Source organism: Schistocerca serialis, chromosome 3 (assembly GCF_023864345.2).
Source record: "Schistocerca serialis cubense isolate TAMUIC-IGC-003099 chromosome 3, iqSchSeri2.2, whole genome shotgun sequence".
Classification (NCBI taxonomy): Eukaryota; Metazoa; Arthropoda; class Insecta; order Orthoptera; family Acrididae; genus Schistocerca; species Schistocerca serialis.
In genome coordinates, this window is record NC_064640.1 from 236620504 (window position 1) to 236639789 (window position 19286).

General features: G+C 45.6%; 1 protein-coding gene across 1 annotated transcript in view; it reads right to left on the bottom strand.

Annotated features, from left to right (window-relative positions):
- Positions 1-19286, bottom strand: part of LOC126470771 (voltage-dependent calcium channel gamma-7 subunit-like) — a 172241-nt gene that overhangs the window by 98115 nt on the left and 54840 nt on the right. The window contains exon 2 of the mRNA XM_050098777.1: positions 10795-10912. Within this exon, the coding sequence (XP_049954734.1) occupies positions 10795-10912 (118 nt within the window). The remainder of the gene's footprint in view (positions 1-10794; positions 10913-19286) is intronic.

Below are 19286 nucleotides of genomic sequence, written 5' to 3' on the forward strand. Positions count from 1 at the left end.
AACTGACGTAAAGAAAGTCCCATTCATGCTGTCATTGCATGTCAACATTTCTTGGCAACATGCCACACGGGCAGCCATGTGGTCATCCGTCAGCATTCGTGGCATCCACCTGGATGACACTTTTAGCATTTTCAGATCGTCATGCAGGATTGTGTGCACAGAACCCACAGAAATGCCAACTCTGCAGGCGATCTGTTCAACAGTCATTCGGCGATCCCCCAAAACAATTCTCTCCACTTTCTTGATCATGTCGTCAGACCGGCTTGCACGAGCCCGAGGTTGTTTCGGTTTGTTGTCACTCGATGTTCTGCCTTCATTAAACTGTTGCACCCATGAACGCACTTTAGACACATCGCCCGCATCTCGTGGTCGTGCGGTAGCGTTCACGCTTCCCACGCCCGGGTTCCCGGGTTCGATTCCCGGCGGGGTCAGGGATTTTCTCTGCCTCGTGATGGCTGGGTGTTGTGTGCTGTCCTTAGGTTAGTTAGGTTTAACTAGTTCTAAGTTCTAGGGGACTTATGACCACAGCAGTTGAGTCCCATAGTGCTCAGAGCCATTTGAACCATTTAGACACATCCATAACTCCATCACCACATGTCTCCTTCAACTGTCGATGAATTTCAATTGGTTTCACACCACGCAAATTCAGAAAACGAATGTTTGCACGCTGTTCAAATGGTTCAAATGGCTCTGAGCACTATGGGACTTAACTACTGTGGTCATCAGTCCCCTAGAACTTAGAACTACTTAAACCTAACTAACCTAAGGACATCACACACATCCATGCCCGAGGCAGGATTCGAACCTGCGACCGCAGCAGTCGCGCGGTTCCGGACTGCGCGCCTAGAACCGCTAGACCACCGCGGCCGGCTGCACGCTGTTCAAGTAAGGAAAACGTCGCCATTTTAAGTATTTAAAACAGTTCTCATTCTCGCCGCTGGCGGTAAAATTCCATCTGCTGTACGGTGCTGCCATCTCTGGGACGTATTGACAATGAACGTGGCCTCATTTTAAAACAATGCGCACGTTTCTCTCTCTTTCCAGTCCGGAGAGAAAAAAATCGGGGACCTTAGAACTTGAATCCACCTCGTAGCGTGAGCGGCGGAGTAATGCAGTATCACAGACTTTCTGGCCTCTTCCCACACTTATTATGGGGCATTAAACCAACCTTTAATTTCTGAAATCTGAATTTCCATACATGCAAATTAATGTCATTTCACTGTCATATTACACTGTCACGCAACGCAGGTAATCGGGTGCTATGTATCGGCGTGCACATAATCGGGGGCAGAATGCATGTATATCACAATTCTGTTCAGTTCACGTAGGAGATGAGCGAGATCTTTCGGGCCGTGAGGCGGCCAACCGTTCACAGTATCAGGACGTGGGGGGACTACCGACCCTGGCTGGCGACTTTCTCTGTTGATGTCAGGTCTCAGGAGCCAGAGCGAATGATGCTCGCTATTTTTACAATTGCTGGGGGCGGTTTTCACGTGAAGAATTTTGATTTGTGCAGCTCGGCACCACAGCTGTGCTATTATTTTGGACATTTCGGAACTTTTGGAACACGTATTATGTTCGAGTATAATGACATTTCTGGAGCCTAGAAATCTACTCTGTAGGAATCAGCATGGGTTTCGAAAAAGACGGTCATGTGAAACCCAGCTCACGATATTCGTCCACAAGACTCAGAGGGCCATAGACACGGGTTCACAGGTAGATGCCGTGTTTCTTGACTTCCGCAAAGCGTTCGATACAGTTCACCACAGTCGCTTAATGAACAAAGTAAGAGCATATGGACTATCAGACCAATTGTGTGGTTGGATTGAAGGGTTCCTAGATAACAGAACGCAGCATGTCATTCTCAATGGAGAGAAGTCTTCCGAAGTAAGAGTGATTTCAGGTGTGCCGCAGGGGAGTGTCGTAGGACTGTTGCTATTCACAATATATATAAATGACCTTGTGGATGACATCGGAAATTCACTGAGGCTTTTTGCGGATGATGCTGTGGTATATAGACAGGTTGTAACAATGGAAAATTGTACTGAAATGCAGGAGGATCTGCAGCGAATTGACGCATGGTGCAGGGAATGGCAACTGAATCTCAATGTAGACAAGTGTAATGTGCTGCGAATACATAGAAAAATAGATCCCTTATCATTTAGCTACAATATAGCAGGTCAGCAACTGGAAGCAGTTAATTCCATAAATTATCTGGGAGTACGCATTAGGAGTGATTTAAAATGGAGTGATCATATAAATTTGATCGTTGGTAAAGCAGATGCCAGGCTGAGATTCATTGGAAGAATCCTAAGGAAATGCAATCCGAAAACAAAGGAAGTAGGTTACAGTACGCTTGTTCGTCCACTGCTTGAATACTGCTCAGCAGTGTGGGATCCGTACCAGATAGGGTTGATAGAAGAGATAGAGAAGATCCAACGGAGAGCAGCGCGCTTCGTTACAGGATCATTTAGTAATTGCGAAAGCGTTACGGAGATGATAGATAAACTCCAGTGGAAGACTCTGCAGGAGAGACGCTCGGTAGCTCGGTACGGGCTTTTGTTGAAGTTTCGAGAACATACCTTCACCGAGGAGTCAAGCAGTATATTGCTCCCTCCTACGTATATCTCGCGAAGAGACTACGAGGATAAAATCAGAGAGATTAGAGCCCACACAGAGGCATACCGACAATCCTTCTTTCCACAAACAATACGAGACTGGAATAGAAGGGAGAACCGATAGAGGTACTCAAGGTACCCTCCGCCACACACCGTCAGGTGGCTTGCGGAGTATGGATGTAGATGTAGATGTAGATGTAGAAATGGTCGCCGAGCTCCACGGGATAGCTGACAGAACGGCGCCCCGCTTAACACCCAAATTATAATCCGTCGGCACCCATTGCCGGTAAGCTTTCCTTGCAAAGTGCTGGCGGAGGATATCATAGGCTGCTCGAATGTTACGTCAGCACACGTTTGCAGTCACCATCGTGATTTGTTGGGAAGGAATGATATTGCCGGCCGGAGTGGCCGTGCTGTTCTAGGCGCTACAGTCTGGAACCGAGCGACCGCTACGGTCGCACGTTCGAATCCTGCGTCGGGCATGGATGTGTGTGATGTCCTTAGGTTAGTTAGGTGTAATTAGTTCTAAGTTCTAGGCGACTGATGACCTCAGAAGTTAAGTCGCATAGTGCTCAGAGCCATTTGAACCAAGGAATGGTATTGGCGCCTAGCTTGATGGAGAAGGGCAGAGGGAGTCTAGACGGATTTCTTCTAAGGCAATAATTGGTGAATGCTTCGTTTATCAGTGACGATTGGCCGAGTTCTGGCACGGTGGATCGGTCGCTCTGTGGGCTCGGTGCGGAAAATAATTTTGAGAAGAGTTGGTTCCTGCTTGCCGCAGGTGCTGGTCGCGTACTTTGCCGTCCTTGCTGCAGAGTAATTTCATTCGCAGTTTCACTTGTCCGCCCACCCGGACAAACACTTAAGTCTTCTCGCGCTCGCGCTTCGATCGGTCTCCAAGGCGGTGCCCATCTTCAAGCAGCGGCGCCGACCACGAGTAGCAGCTGTCATCAACACGGCTCCTTCCACCATATTGCGGATGTCAGTTGATTTTTCAGCTGGCCAAAATTCGAAGTGTGGTTTTTCAGCGATGGTATCTGTAGAATCACTTTGCCTCCTTACGTCATATCGTGGTACTGGATCCGATTACCCACTTGTTTATCGTTATTAACCTTTTCACCTATTCTCTTGGCTCATCCTTCTCGTAGTAGAGAAGTACAGCATATTCAATGCAGTGTCGTTTGTACTAGGTTATTCCCAACACCTCTGTCAAGTGAAGACTACATACATGTTTGATTTACGTTGATATAAATGACTGTTCCTTCTACAAATTCATAATCAATTTTGTGTTAGATTTAAGGAAAATGGCAACGGCCTTGCCACAGTGGCTACACCGGTTCCCGTGAGATCACCGAAATTAAGCGCTGTCGGGCGTGGTCGGCACTTGGATGGGTGACCATCCATGCCGCCATGCGCTGTTGCCATTTTTCGGGGTGCACTCAGCCTCGTGATGCCAATTGAGGAGCTACTCGACCGAACGACCGAATAGTCAAGAATACCACCATGACGACCGGGAGAGCGGTGTGCTGACCCCATGCCCCTCCTATCTGCATCCTCCTCGGAGGATGACACGGCGGTCGGATGGTTCCGATGGGCCAGTTGTGGCCTGTACAAGGAATGGTTTTTCTTTAAAGAAAATAAATGTAAATTTGTAGGACGGTGTTTATCTGTCAAACAATCACACTCACCAGAATCCTTCCCCATCATCATTTTGGAGGAGAGCTTTGATCAGTTAATTTAATGAAAAAATTACATTAGAGGGTAGCCACCCCAATCAGGATTTATATCAGGGCCATTATAAGATTGCGTTACACACTTTGTGCAGATTCAGTGTAAACACACTTGGGTGTGATTTGCATAATATTGTGATTCTCCCCCAACTTGCATATCCCACGATAGCAAAAATGCATCTAATTTCCATAGTTTCCATTGTTTGTTTATTTTTACAAATCACACATTCTCGTTCATGCGATGGCTACCACAAGCTGCTCATCGTACTCAACAGACGAAAGGTAGGCTGTATATAAATTCCAAAAGTGTTATCTAATAATTATTATTACAGTAGCAAAGAACAACAAACTCTCATGAAAGCATTATAACAAATATCGTTTTACCTAAGGTTCGTCATTTTTGTATCCAGCGTTAGACCCTGAACGCAAATAAAGAGGATAGGATAAGCATACTAGTAATTACTGAACAAATCATTGAGGCATTTTCATAATTCAAGACGACTGGGGAGATTTCCGAGCTCATGCCCTCCCAAAAATCGATCATAGTATCTCGATCACTGTGACCGAGCGAAGCTACGCAGCGGCTATATTACCAGACTGGTATTTGCGGGATTGTGTTTGAGATTCCCATCTTACAACACAGATACAGGTTTTAAGCCGATTTCATAAAGAACTGCAGAGTGGCTGCCGCGATGGTTGCTTTAGAAAAGTCGCCTATTGAGTCCCTGTCCCATCCTTTCCCAATCCGAGCCAGATTCGAATCCAGTTTCGGGTGGGGGGATGAAAGGAGTGGTCATGGGTGTTGTGCCCCCCCCCCCCTCCCACCTAACGTCAATTTTATTATAAGCGTTCATATTTTTCACCATCATCATCATCATCATCGTCACCGTCATCATCATCTTCTGAGTATTCTACTGCTAACGTGGCTTCTCGCTTCCCGATTTCCACTTCTTCAGACCATGCCAGTCTCCCTGAAGCCCTCTCGCATCTATCACGTCCCTGACGTCTCGACTCCAACTCCTCCTAGGTCGCCCGCGGTTTCTTCTTTTCGCTGTGGAACAACTGCCAGACCTTCTCTGGCCATCGGCTATCGTCCATCTTTTCCAGATGTCCATACCATTTTACACGTTTCAACTCTGTGGTGTCCTTTATTTATTTGTCGACACTCAGAGCCTCTCTTATGTTGGTATTTGGTACTCTGTCCTTCAAGGAAATGCCACAACGTCGTCTCTAAAAGTCAATCGCTAGTGCAAGCAACTTGTTTCTATGACGCTTGTTTATTACACACTTTCTGTCCCTTACATTGCAATTTTTCAATAACTGAACGACGTATTGCCGTTATAATTAGTTCTTAGTTGGTCCCCCTTTCCTGTTTATGATCTCTTGCATTCTCCTTAGCACGAGCTTCACAATAAATTCGGTTATTTGCACTGTAATTTTACGCTGTGCTTAAATCGACTTCCGTCAGTAAGTATAACCTTCTCCCAGAAATCAAACCCACTGGATTTATGTTCTCTTGAAAATGCAACTCCCTTCCTTCTGTTGATTTTACTGATACATGGTTTTCTCCGGGCTGTTCAGTCTCCTTACGTACCTTCTAAAGCACATTTATTACAGTTTGTGCTAAACCATACTTTCGTGTACGCATCTGAACTGTAGTTGCAAGTTTTAGAGCGCTTAGTTTTGAATTTTTCTTGACTGCTCTAAGTAGCTGTCGCTTTCCCGCCTCTGATAGAACTGCAGGGCGACCTCTTCGTGACACGTTTTCGTACGTTTTTTTCTGTTTAAACCAGTATATAATACGCTTGGCTGTACTGGCAGGGCTGACAATGGTTTCTCCAATTTATTGAATTATATATTAGATTGCATACCACTATTTTTCAAACTCGATGCATGTTAGTTCCCTGTTGTTCGGGCGTCAGTCATAGATCTTTGAATACCTCTGTATAAAGAAGGTAGGCTGTGTGGAGAACACATCGATTGGTTGTATGGCGCCCTCTATACGAACTACGTGTATAACGTTTGAAGGAAAGTAAAAAGCTTCAACTTTGCACGGGAATTACATGAAATAAAACATATGTAAAATTCATTGCATTGCTATCCGACTTATCTCACATTTGCCAGTAAACATAGAAAATACAAGAAAATTTCCAGGTTCACTCTTTGTAAGTCAGTTGTTTTATTCTTTAAAAACATATGTAACGTCAATGAGTAAAACTTTTTTTAATTTTATTTATAAGGCACAAGGAAGCACGTGCTATATTCAACTGTTAGAATTGATCTGATTTAAATATTCTTATCTTTGTATTATTTTTTCTTTATTTAAACATCATGAAGGGTATGTTGTTCCCCTTTACTGAATAGTTCATAGATGGCGCCAAATGTCAGCCACATGGATGGTTGGTGTGACTTGGCATTCCGTTACAGATGTAGAGAGTATTACTCTCTGTGTCACTTCAAACAGATTTTACTTATAAGTACAATAAAACCAATACACTGAATTGCTCTTATTAACAGTGTACATGCCTCTAAGCTAAGGTACCATGGAGAAAGTTCTGTAGGTTCAATGTAATAACCATCATACTCGTACAGTATTATGCTAATAGCTGCTACATATTGGCAAGACGGTAGGAGCTACCCACCGGTGTCCTTTCCTTTCGGCGCCCTCCCTCCCTTCTCTTCCCTTCCCTTCTCTTCCCTTTTCCCCTGTCCCCTCCCTCCACCCCTCTTCCCCCGGGCTTCCTTTCCCCCTTCCTCCCTCCCCCCCTTTCTCCCCTCCCCGTGGCATCTCTGCTCTCCCATCTCGCTCTCCCACTCCCCTTCCTCCTCCTCCTCCTCCTCCTCTATTGGCAGGTCCCCGGACTCGCACACGCTCAGTGGACATTCGCGCGTCGGAGATCACCGCCGTCAGTGTATCGTGTGTGCTGTCATGTTTAGTGTTTCACCGTCACACTCCATCGTTCACCAGTGCCGTCGTCTTCTTCAGTGTTTGTGCATCGTGTCAACCGTTCGTCGTGTGGATTGTCATTGAGTGTGAACGGCTTCTTGTGTTTTTATGTTCATGTGTCTACTGTTTTTTCCCGCCGATTTTTTACGTGATGTCTCTTCTCTGATTATCTCATTGTACTCTCCTCGGCTGAAGAGCGGCGTATTGTGCTGCTGCCAGCCTACCTGATTGTCCAGGTGTCAAAATAACAATAAAGTAAAAAAAAAAAAAAAAAAAAAAAAAGGAGCTACTCCGATGCCTACTGGGACACCCTCTCTACCCAGGTCGATAGCCACCCCCTCACCTACTACCACCCTGATGATATAACCCGTGCCGCCTCCTTTCTCCAACAGACCTTGTCTGAGGCCATGGAGGCCCACGTCCCTTCCGTTGCCATCCACCCCGACCGTCCTACTTTACCCCCACAGGCTGTCCTCCTCCTCCGTGAATCCCGCGGTCGCTACCGTGCCTTCCACACGCGTGACCAGGACACACTACGACGCCATCAGCAATTACAACGACACATCAGAAACTTGCTCGCGGCTAAGAAACGCCGAGACTGGCGACAGACATGCACCCACCTTAATGCTACACTTCCTATCAACTCGTCCAAGTACTGGTCAGCCTTCCGCCACCTTACCGGATCTAAGCCCCCTCCCTACTACCCTCTCCTTCATGATAATCAACCCTTCCCTGACAACCTTAGTAAGGCCAACCACTTTGCCTCCTACCTCTCTGATGTCATTACCATCGCCGACGATCCCCAGTTCGATAACTCCCTCTTCCCGGATGTCCGCGATCGAACTGACACCTCTGTCCCTCCCCTCGCCCCTGGATTCCAGTACTTGGACAACATTGCACACACCGAACTCAATGCCCCCATCACTACTCAGGATCTCATCACTACACTCCGCACGAAACGTAACACCGCTCCCGGTCACAATCGTGTCACCTATTGCCACCTTCATGAAGCTCCTGCCTCCTTCCTCTCCAGTCTGGCTGGGCTCTATAATGTAGTCCTGTCCACCGGCTACTACCCCGACCTGTGGAAAACCTACCGCATCCTGATGTTCCTTAAACCCGACAAACCACCGTCCGCTGTCTCCTCCTACCATCCCATCAGCCTTACCCCGGTCTTCAGCAAGATCCTGGAATCCCATCCTTACCTGATGCATCCACCAGCATCTCCGCCAGCACTGCCTCCTTCCCGTTACCCAGTGTGGCTTTCGGCCGTCCCTCTCTACCGATGACCTTCTCCTTCACCTCACTCATTTCCTCTCTGAACAGCTTAATTCCCGTCGCTCCGCTATCTTCCTCTCCCTCGACCTCGAACGCGCCTATGACCGTTTGTGGCATTCCGGTCTCCTCTTCAAGCTCCAAACCTTGCCCTTCCTATTAACTACATCCGTCTGATTGGGTCCCTTCTTTCCCAATGTCCTTCCTATGTCACCATTCATAACACGGATTCCTACACCTTCTTCCTCTCCGCCAGTGTGCCCCAAGGTTCCGTCCTCTCCCCTCCTCTGTACCTTTTGTATACGGCGGACATGCCGCCGCCTTCACCCCCCATCCACCTTCTTCAGTACGCCGATGACACCGCCTTCCTTGCTCTCGCCCCCACCCTGCAGCGCTCCCAACACCTTCTCCAGTCCCATTTGACAGATTCCCCACTTGGTGCAACCAGTGGTTGCTTAAGGTCAATCCTTCCAAAACCCAGGCGATCATTGTAGGCAAAACCACCGCTTGCTTCTGTCTCCTCTGCTTCTATGTCACCGTCTATGGCCGTCCCATCGCCCTCACCCCCACCCTTAGGTATCTTGGCGTCACCCTTGACCATCGCCTCTCCTGGAACCCCCACCTCCGGACAATCCAAGCCAAGGCACACTTCCGACTCCGTCTCCTCAAGCTCCTTTCTGGCCATACATGGGATCTGGACCCCTCCACCATCCACCACACCTATAAATCCCTCATCTGCCCTATCCTCTGCTATGCCCACCCTGCCTGGATCTCCGCTCCTCCTCCCTTTCACAAATCCCTTCTGATCCTTGAACGCCATACTCTTTGCCTCGCCTATCGCATCTGTCTCCCCTCCCCCACCCTGATCCTGTACGACCTTATTCCGTTCCCCCACCGCCTCCTTTTCCTCGAACGGATACGGATGCTCTACACCTTCCGTAAACTCGATCCTCCTCAACCGCTTGTCTCTCCCATCCTCTCCCGCCCCCACCCACTGCCGCACCTGTATTTCCACATCCCACCTGCTCTCCATCTCTCCACTCTCCTTACCCTCCCCCGAGGTGGCTTCCGCCAACTCCCCCTCTCTGATGATGCCCTCCTCCCATCCATCTACCCCTCCTACCAACTTTAATACTCCCCTCCCACTTCCTGTGTTTGTTCCTTTGGGCACCCTCTCTCCCTTCTCTCCCCATTCCCTCCCACCTCCCTTTTTCCCCCTCCTCCCCCGGGCTTCCCCTATCCCCATACCTTCATTCCTCCCACCATCTCCTCTGCCACTGGCATCTTTGCTCTCTCCTATCCCTCCCCCACCACCTTCTTCCCCTCTTGGCAGGTCCCCGGACTCGCACACGTTAAGTGGACATTCGCACGCCGGAGATCATCGCCATCAGTTTCTCGTGTGTGTGCCATCGTGTTTGTGATTTAGTGTTTTTCGCCGCCACGCTCCTTCGTTGACTTGTACCGTCTAAGTGATCAATGTTTGTGTGCAGTGCCGACAGTTTTTCGTGTTTTTTCGTCGAGTGTGAACGGCTTCGTGTTTTTTTTAATTTTTGTATCTACTGTTTTTTAACCACCAATCTGTTACTTTTCTGTCTTCTTTGTCTCTTTTATTGTAATGCTTGTGGCTGAAGAGCGGAGTAGATTCATCCGCTGCCAGCCCACCTTTGTATGAGGTGAAAAATAACAGTCCCTCTTTCTGGTGGGCAAGAATAATATACTAGTTCAAATGCAGAACAGGTCTGTGTACGATGAAAATTTTGAGAACTGGATTCATATTATGTATGTGATCTCCAGACACATAAACGCTGAGTTGACTATAACTGTGATGTGTGTAAATTTAAGTATTATTAATGTATCCAAAAGCTGTAAATGAACCTTACCGCAAATGTACTCGTTAAATGTTGGAAGTTAAACTGTCCCCTACTTGGAAAAAAAGTTTATTTCATGTACTGCATGAGGGTTTTGAAGTGGGCAGTTACTTTCCTTCTCTCGAAGAGTATTCCAGCCTTGCATATGTGCTTGCATTCAACCAGACGTGCTTTCTAAAAAGTAGTGTTATTACTTCCTGCTTCTTCCTGTTTGTCAATCACGACGAAAACTCTGTGTAATAAAAATGACATCACGACTACTTATTCAAACGTTTGTTATGTGGTAATAACACAGAGTTGCTAGCACAAAAGCTAAAGAAAGGAGGAAAGAAGTAGTTTTAAATATTTCGTCTCACCTCATGCGCGTGACGAAGATGGGCGTGAAGTGTAGCGGCGCCCACAAGCCCAGGTCGGAGTGCTTCACCTCGTCCCAAGACGAATACTTAACGAGCGAACACGCCGGCGACGCCACCGCTGCAATCAAAACACCCCCACACATTAACAGCAGCCACTTCTAAATTATACACATAGCTATTTAAAGACCACATCTGACAAGATTCAAGAATTTAAATCGCGTTCTTGAATAATATAAAGGCAATTTGGTATTGTTTTTACATGTTCGAATAATTAGAGTCAGTGGAAACGTTAAACTGAATCTACAAACTGTTTCCATGTTCCTATAAAAATATTTTAACACAGAAGTATTATTCAATCCCTTTTGCATCCAGATGTATAACTGAGAGTATGCCATTGCAAATAATAAAATACATTTTGCAGTACAGAGCCTATACAACATTTTCTACAGAATGACAAAATAGTCTGCTAATGTTTACTTCTCATTCCCAATGCTTTACACCAGTTTGGGAAATACATATGTGTAGACAACGAGCTCAGAAGTGCCGTGATTTAATTAATTTGAAGAATCCTATCTTCACCTATGCTGTTAATTGTTAGGTTTAAAGATTTATCAAGTTTTATGTGACTAAGTACACGGTAAGTGCACACAGTCGAGTGCTTTGGCGTTTGACAAATTTTAGCTGTGATTCGCGAAATTTAAAAAAGATAATATGAGCTAACCTGTTTTGAGGATATGATTTCGACAGCATTCTAATTGTTGATAAAATTTCAGTACTAATTTATTACAGATAATATGTTGGATTTGCTTCTTCCTGGGTGACATATCAAGATGCACCAATGTAAAGCTTATTTTAATATGTGAAACACGTAAATATGGAGAACTAGAACTTCACCGACAACATTTCAGAGATTGTTCGAGGACGTTTTCGAAGTGTTTTGATACGGGGAAGCTGGGATGTCGCAAAGCTCGTTACAGAGTACTTGCATTTCTTTTAATTCCTATTTCCATTTATCTTAATATCTGTATAGCACTGAAAATAACTGCACGAGCCGACCACTGTGGCCGAGCGGTTCCAGGCGCTTCAGTCCGCAACCGCGCTGCTGCTACGGTCCCAGGTTCGAAACCTGCCTCGGGCATGGATGTGTGTGATGTCCTTAGGTTAGTTAGGTTCAAGTAATTCTAAGTCTAGGGGACTGATGACCTCAGATGTTAAGTCCCATAGTGCTTACAGCCATTTTTTTGAACTGAACGAGAGTAGATGTCAACACAATATACGCTGTCCTATTTGTAAACAAACTTGATTCAATCATTCACGGTACTATTCATCCACGTTGCTATTGCACTTGGGCGTTATCGGAAACAGGCGGTGACATTACAGCAAACAAGCATAGTGGTGACTAAAGGAAACGTATCGCACTGTCAATGCTTTCCAGTCAGTTGCGCTTATACGAGGGCTATTCAGAAAATAAGGTCCCATCGGTCACGAAATGGAAACCACAACGAAAACCAAAAATGTTTAATTTGCATCAGTTAGCTACACATTCCAGCTACTTCTCTCGATAGTGGCCTGTCAGACTGAGGCATTTGTCCTAGGATTGTACCAACTTTCAATGTCCTCGTAAATGGACGTTCATGCCACCTTTGTGACCTTCGTTGACCTTCAAAGACATTACTGTTACACATCATTCGATTCGTCTCGATAGCTGCTATCAGAAAATAAGTACCAAACTATAGCTTCCTATTAAAAAAAAAAAAAAAAAGAAAAGAAAAAAAGCTGACCTTCATATTACCGAAGCGACCCCACCTAGCAACAAAATACCAATGTATGTTACGGCCCCCATTGTCCCATGCAACTTTTGTCCCACAAACTTTTCAGCTCATATCATACTTTCGGAGTTATTCTTGGAGGCAATGATTAGTGACTCACCCTATATATTGCGAATTTCTTTGGCGAATATGTGCATTGTGGTGGTGCAGATAAAATACCTAACTCCTTGAAGAGGCACGTACATGACGACTGAAAGTGACAACGATTGTCGTAGCGGCCCCTTATCATTTAGAAGGCCTGCACAACAGACAAGCAAGGTGGGCTGCTGACCTCCCTTCAAGAACTCATATCAGAACATCACCAGTGAATGTAAACATCAACAGACCATCCGCATAAACACGGCACTACTTTGTGAAAAGCCAAGTGACAGAGATCTACCAATTGGAACTAATGTGGCTAACCATAGCATTCCGCAGAATCGGTGTCAATAAGCACGCCAGCAGAGTGAGACTGGTAGCGTGTACCTACAGCTAGGACAGCTCCAGCCAGTATCTACACTGGCTCTAGCCCAGTAGACACTCGCCATAGTCTTCTGTAGAAATTTGTATCTTGTTGGACCTAACATCACTTTGGAATCGTGTAGCATACTATTTTGATTGTTATTATTTCTTTTCATTGTGTTGTAACTTTTATCTGGCTTTAGACTGTCGGATGACATACTCACACGTCTTGCGGGTTCAACAGTTTTTGCCAAAATTACTTTGCTCGATGCTTATTTGTAGCTGCCGTTGGATGAGGAATCGCAGCAGATCCTAGTCATCAGTACACCATGCGATCTTTTCCGGTACAACCGCTCCCCGTTTGGCATTTCCAGCGCCCCCACCACTTTCCAACGTTATTTAGAACATCTCACAAGTCAGGTGCCCACTGCGGCAAACTATCTGGACGATGTCATCGTTGGTGGCTCGTCAGCGGTGGACCTCGCGGACAAGTTGGTTAGGCTGTTTCAGGTTTTTTCCAAGGGTAACCTACGTTGCTGGAGAGAAAAGAGTGACTTTTTTGCGAATGAGCTCAGTTTACTTGGGTTCACAACTGATGCTCGCAGCCGCCACACCTCTAAGGAGTATATCGAGGTGATTCAAAACCTGCCTCCTCCCACCAACGTGGAGCAACTGCAATCCATCCTCGGTCAAATTAACTATTATCGGTGTTTCATACCCCACACAGCCGAGAATTCGCCGCCCCTGACTGGGTTGTTGCACAAGGGTGTGCATTGGCTTTTGGATGTGGCGTGTGAGTAGGCTTTCACAAGTCTCAAGTCAGCTATCTCCTCACCTCCTTGTCTGGCTGCATACGACCCTTCCTGTCCGTCATCGTCGCCGCCGATGCAGTCCTTGCAGAACTAGCACTGCTGAAAGAAAGGAGTTCGAGTCTCGGTCGGGCACACAGTTTTAATCTGCCAGGAAGTTTCATATCAGCGCACACTCCGCTGCGTAGTGAAAATCTCATTCTGGAAATATCCTCCAGGCTGTGGTTAAGCCATGTCTCCACAACATCCTTTCTTTCATGAGTGCCAGTTCTGCAAGGTACGCAGGAGAGCTTCTGTAAAGTTTGGGAGGTAGGAGACGAGGTACAGGCAGAAGTAAAGCTGTGAGGACGGGATGTGAGTCGTGCTTGGGTAGCTCAGATGGTAGAGCACTTGCCCGCGAGAGGCAAAGGTCCCGAGTTCGAGTCTCGGTCCGGCAGACAGTATTAATCTGCCAGGAAGATTCATATCAGCGCACACTCGCTGCAGAGTGAAAATCTCATTCTGATTAAGTTTCATATGTAAGACAATGCCTGGACTGCACTTAGAATATAGCAAGTGTAAGTGAAATAGTGGAGAAATAAAATTACTGCTATCTGAACGTTCCGATATGTATTTTTCTGACAGTACAGCAATAGCCTGATGTCTATTCTCTTATGAGAACTAATAGTAAATTGAATGCATGTTAAATAGGGCTTACTCTGAAATGCCGTTTGTACATCTTGAGGGAAAATCAGAATACTAACACAGTGGATCATAAGGTCCCGAACCTGCCCATAAAATATGGAATGTGATGAACATTTGTCTCTCTCTGAAAAAGGCAAAGAAACACTTCAGACATATCTTTCATCCCGAAGACAGAATGGAAACAGTGCAGCAGCTCTGCAGAAAGTTTTGTGGAAATGAAAATAGAAAACTGTCTTCCTACTAAAGCCATGTTGCCATAGCAAAGCATTATTAAAGACACAGAAGGAAACAAGGTACAACGCAGGAATAACAGGTGATCTGAATCAGCAAGGAAAATTCTCTAACAGTGTAGCTCAGGTATTCACTAAACCATGGTCTTTAGTTTACTGAAGCGGATTTTAGGAAGTCCAGTATTGGTTCGCTGTCAGTACTATTTCTGCAGCCTCTGCATTAAGATGAGTTTGAAATAAAGTTTGAGAAATTAAGGAAAAAAAGAAACTTCAGGAGATGAACTGGAACACTCCATTTTATTTCCATATACCGTATCACGAATGCTGCGAAGGAAGATCATTCTTCAAGAGATACCACAGAAGGAAATGATTATGATTCTTTACACAGTGACTGTAGGGGATTATACAAAGTGACTATGTATAATGTGTTGGAACAACCCCAACATATTTTCGTTTTGGTATTTTAATTTTAGTTGCTATTTATCTATTTTTTCAGCTTCTTATATTAATTTCGCTTTCATTATTATCATATCGTCGTTTTATAATGAACATATCAGTACTATATGCATCACATGTGTTGTAGCAAAAAATCTTCAAAATATAGCACAGTAGATAAAATGATTTTGCACTTGTACCCGTTTTACTCTAAAGCGTTTTAAGACGCAAAGAGTACAGGTATTTTTAATTTACAATAAAAAATAGCCGGCCGATGTGGACGAGCGGTTCTAGGCGCATCAGTCTTGAACCGCGCGACCGCTACGGTCGCAGGTTCAAATCCTTCCTCGGGCTTGGATGTGTGTGATGTCATTAGGTTAGATAGGTTTAAGTAGTTCTAAGTTCTAGGGGACTGATGACCTCAGATGTTAAGTCCCATAGTGCTCAGAGCCATTTGAACCATTTGAACCGATAAAAAATAATACAGGGACACTAAAATCTCTAAGTATACCTACGACTACATACAGACTAACTGACCATTAGGAAAGAATACCTGCTGTTTCAATAGTAACTCGCGTAATTTATAAATAACCATTTAACTTTGACAGTCACACATTCAGTTTTCTTCAGCAAACACATGGACCACTTGTACCCTCACCTCTCAACTATTATCAGTGGCGGCCGGTAGTTTCCGAAGCTAGGTGTCGCACCGTAGTTTCAATGCTGCATTTTTATATGAGACGGTTACAAATGTGAAAATTTATCTCGGCGCCTGGCTTCCTAATATTCGTTGCGATGTCCACACATCTAGAATTTATGGTGTATGAAGGCACAAAATTCATTTTTTTAAATTCCAATTCACAATCCTGCGGAATATTACAGATATGCGGTCTAGTCACATTAATGTGACCACCACCTGTGTTCGACATCAACATGCTGTAACCACTTACAAACGGCAAGCGGCAACACTAGCAGTGGAGGGTATATAAAGGGTGTCAGGGGGACAATGCAGTCGTTGTCGTTATGCGGAAACGGAGCGATTTATCCGACGTCCAAAGGGCATGATCATTGGCTTTCCGGTCAAGGTTCAAAATGGCTCTGAGCACTATGGGACTTAACATCTGAAGTCATCAGTCCCCTAGAACTTAGAACTACTTCAACCTAACTAACCCAAGGACAGCACATACATCCATGCCCGAGGCAGGATTCGAACCTGCGACCGTGGCAGCAGCGCGGTTCCTGGCTGAAGCGCCTAGAACCGCTCGACCACAACGGCCGGCTCCGGTCAAGGGCGGAAGCTTTTCCGAAAAGGTTATCTTTGTAAACTGTTCGCGTGCCGCCATAGTTCAAGTATTCTGTGCCTGGCAAAATGGGGCTATCCAAAATCGGCGCCGAGGCTACTATGGTGCAACACGGGTCATAAGTGACAGGGGTGAACAACGGCTGCGGAGATGTGTACGGGCGAACTAGCGTGCAAATGTTGAGCAACTGAACTTCCAGATGAACGAAGCGACTACCAGAAGTGTCTCCTCAACGACCGTTCACCGAACGTTGCTGCGTATATGCCTCCGCAGCAGATGCCTGAATCATGCTCACTGCTGTTAGTTGTCGACGAAGGTTGGAATACCGCAACCTGACGTCCATTGAGTGGTGACAGGTGGCCTTTTTAGATGAATCACGGTTTATGCTCCATGGGTGTGGTACGTTTTAAAGGAAATAACTATCGACGGGGGAGTCCATGCCAGATGAGGGAGTGTTATGTTCTGGGGAATGTTTTCGTGGCATTCCCTAGGTGATCCTGTCATTCTGCAAGGCACAATGGATCAACACAAGTGTGCATCTATTCTTGGGGACCATGTTCAACCCTGCATATAGTTTTTTTTTCCTCGACACGACGACGTCTACCAGAAGGACAATGCAACGTGGCACGCAGCTCGCGGTGTACGTGCGTAGTTCGAACAGATCCACGATGATTTTGCCATATTCCCCTGGCCATCAATCACCCAGGATTTAAAGCCAATCGAGAAACTGTGGGACCACGTCGATCGGGCTGTTCGCACCGTGGAACCTCAGACGAGAAATGTAACTCAGCTGGCCACGAAACTGGAGGAGGAGAAGGAGGAGATTAGTGATTAACGTCCCGTTAACAACGAGTTCAGCCGCCGATGTGGCCGAGCGGTTCTAGGCGCTTCAGTTTGGAACCGCGCGACCGCTACGGTCGCAGGTTCGAATCCTGCCTCAGGCATGGACGTGTGTGATGTCCTTAGGTTAGTTAGGTTTAAGTAGTTCTAATTTCTAGGGGACTGATGACCTCAGATGTTAAGTCCCATAGTGCTCAGAGCCATTTTTTAAAATTTTTTTTTTGACAACCAGGTCATTAAGACACGGATCATAGGCTGGGGCTAGGGAGGGATTGGGAAGGAAATCGGCCGTGCGCTTTCGAAGGAATCATCAGGGCATTTGCCTGAAGCGATTTAGGGAAATCATGGAAAACTTAAATCAGGATGGCCGGTCGGGGGTTTGAACCGTCGTCTTCCCGAATGCGAGTCAAGTGTGCTAACCGCTGCGCCACCACGCTAGGTGCCACGACACTGGAGTCAGCATGGCTGCACATTCCAGTGTACTTTCCATAACCTTATTGACTCTCCTCCTGCACGTCTCGCAGCGTACCGCCCAGGCTTCTGACAGGGGATCACATTAATGCGACGGGACAGTGTATATCTATGACAGAAAAATATCTGTGGCAAAGAGCATGCTACGATTTGTCGATCCCAGTAGAAATGAAATAAATTCGCCATTTAAAAGACTGGAAGTAAGGGGCCAACTACACGTTGTAAGTGCACTTATTCTTACCTTACTCATATTGAATACCTGCGGTAATATATCTTATCGATGGTAATTTGCCAGTCACCCGGTGATTGAATTCTGCCATCTCCTCACGAGATCTCTTTCAATAGAAAGCGCAGCCAAGACCGACAATCTTTCTTGGCTCAGGGTGAGAATGCTTTTATTCTTTTAAAAGTTGAAAAGCACGTTTTTGCTTCGGTCGACGTGATGGGAATTGAGAGAATTACATTCAACAGTTTAGAGCATTCAGTGAACGTCTTCTGTAGGTTCTTGATTATCATAAAGTTTGTCATGTTGATTAATCGGGTTTCTGCCGGTTATTCGTGTCTTTCTTGCACGATATTTCAACTGCGTGACTCGCAGTCTTCTTCAGGTGCAGTCTTCAGTATCAGACAACGCCTAGCCGGGAAAGCATGAAGAATTACATTATAAACTTTGCTAGACCTACAGCACCAGACAATGATTAAAGTTCTTGCGCTAGGTGGATAGAAGATAGTTCACGACATAGCTTCACCTTATCCAAAAACTTGTACACTGAACACACTTCCTCTGAGGTATCTTCGGGAAACTTAGAACAGCACAAGTGCAATTTTTATGGAAGAGTGGTTACAGCATGTTGATGTCGAACACAGGCGGTGGTCACATTAATGTGACTGGACCGCATATCTGCAATATTCCGCAGGATTGTGAATTGGATTTTAAAAAATCTTCCAAATCTACAAGACGACCTGAGAAACTAAAATGATCTTTAGCATCAGAAATTGTCACATCGTACAACTCCTTTGCTTCTCTTTTCCACTCAGTCTTGTCCAACCTCCTTTTCTTCAATGAGCAATCAGCTTGTTCATTACCATTGGTGATGTCAGTTTCTTCTCGGAACTCGATAATATTTATTTTAAATACTGATATGGCATTATGACCAGAGCACGCAATACTACCGCTACTTCAGAGGGCTCCAATGACAACCGAGTGATTATAGCACAATGAAACTTTTTGGAAACGTTTGTAAGTACATGCAGAAGAGAGACAACAAATAAAGCACTGACAGAAACACATTTTAACTTCCAATTAAGAGTGAAACCTTTGTTAACTGAGTACCATGTTTACGTTCCAGGTTCAAAATGGCTCAAATGGCTGTGAGGGGACTTAACATCTGAGGTTATCAGTCCCCTAGAACTTAGAACTACTTAAACCTAACTAACCTAAGGACATCACAC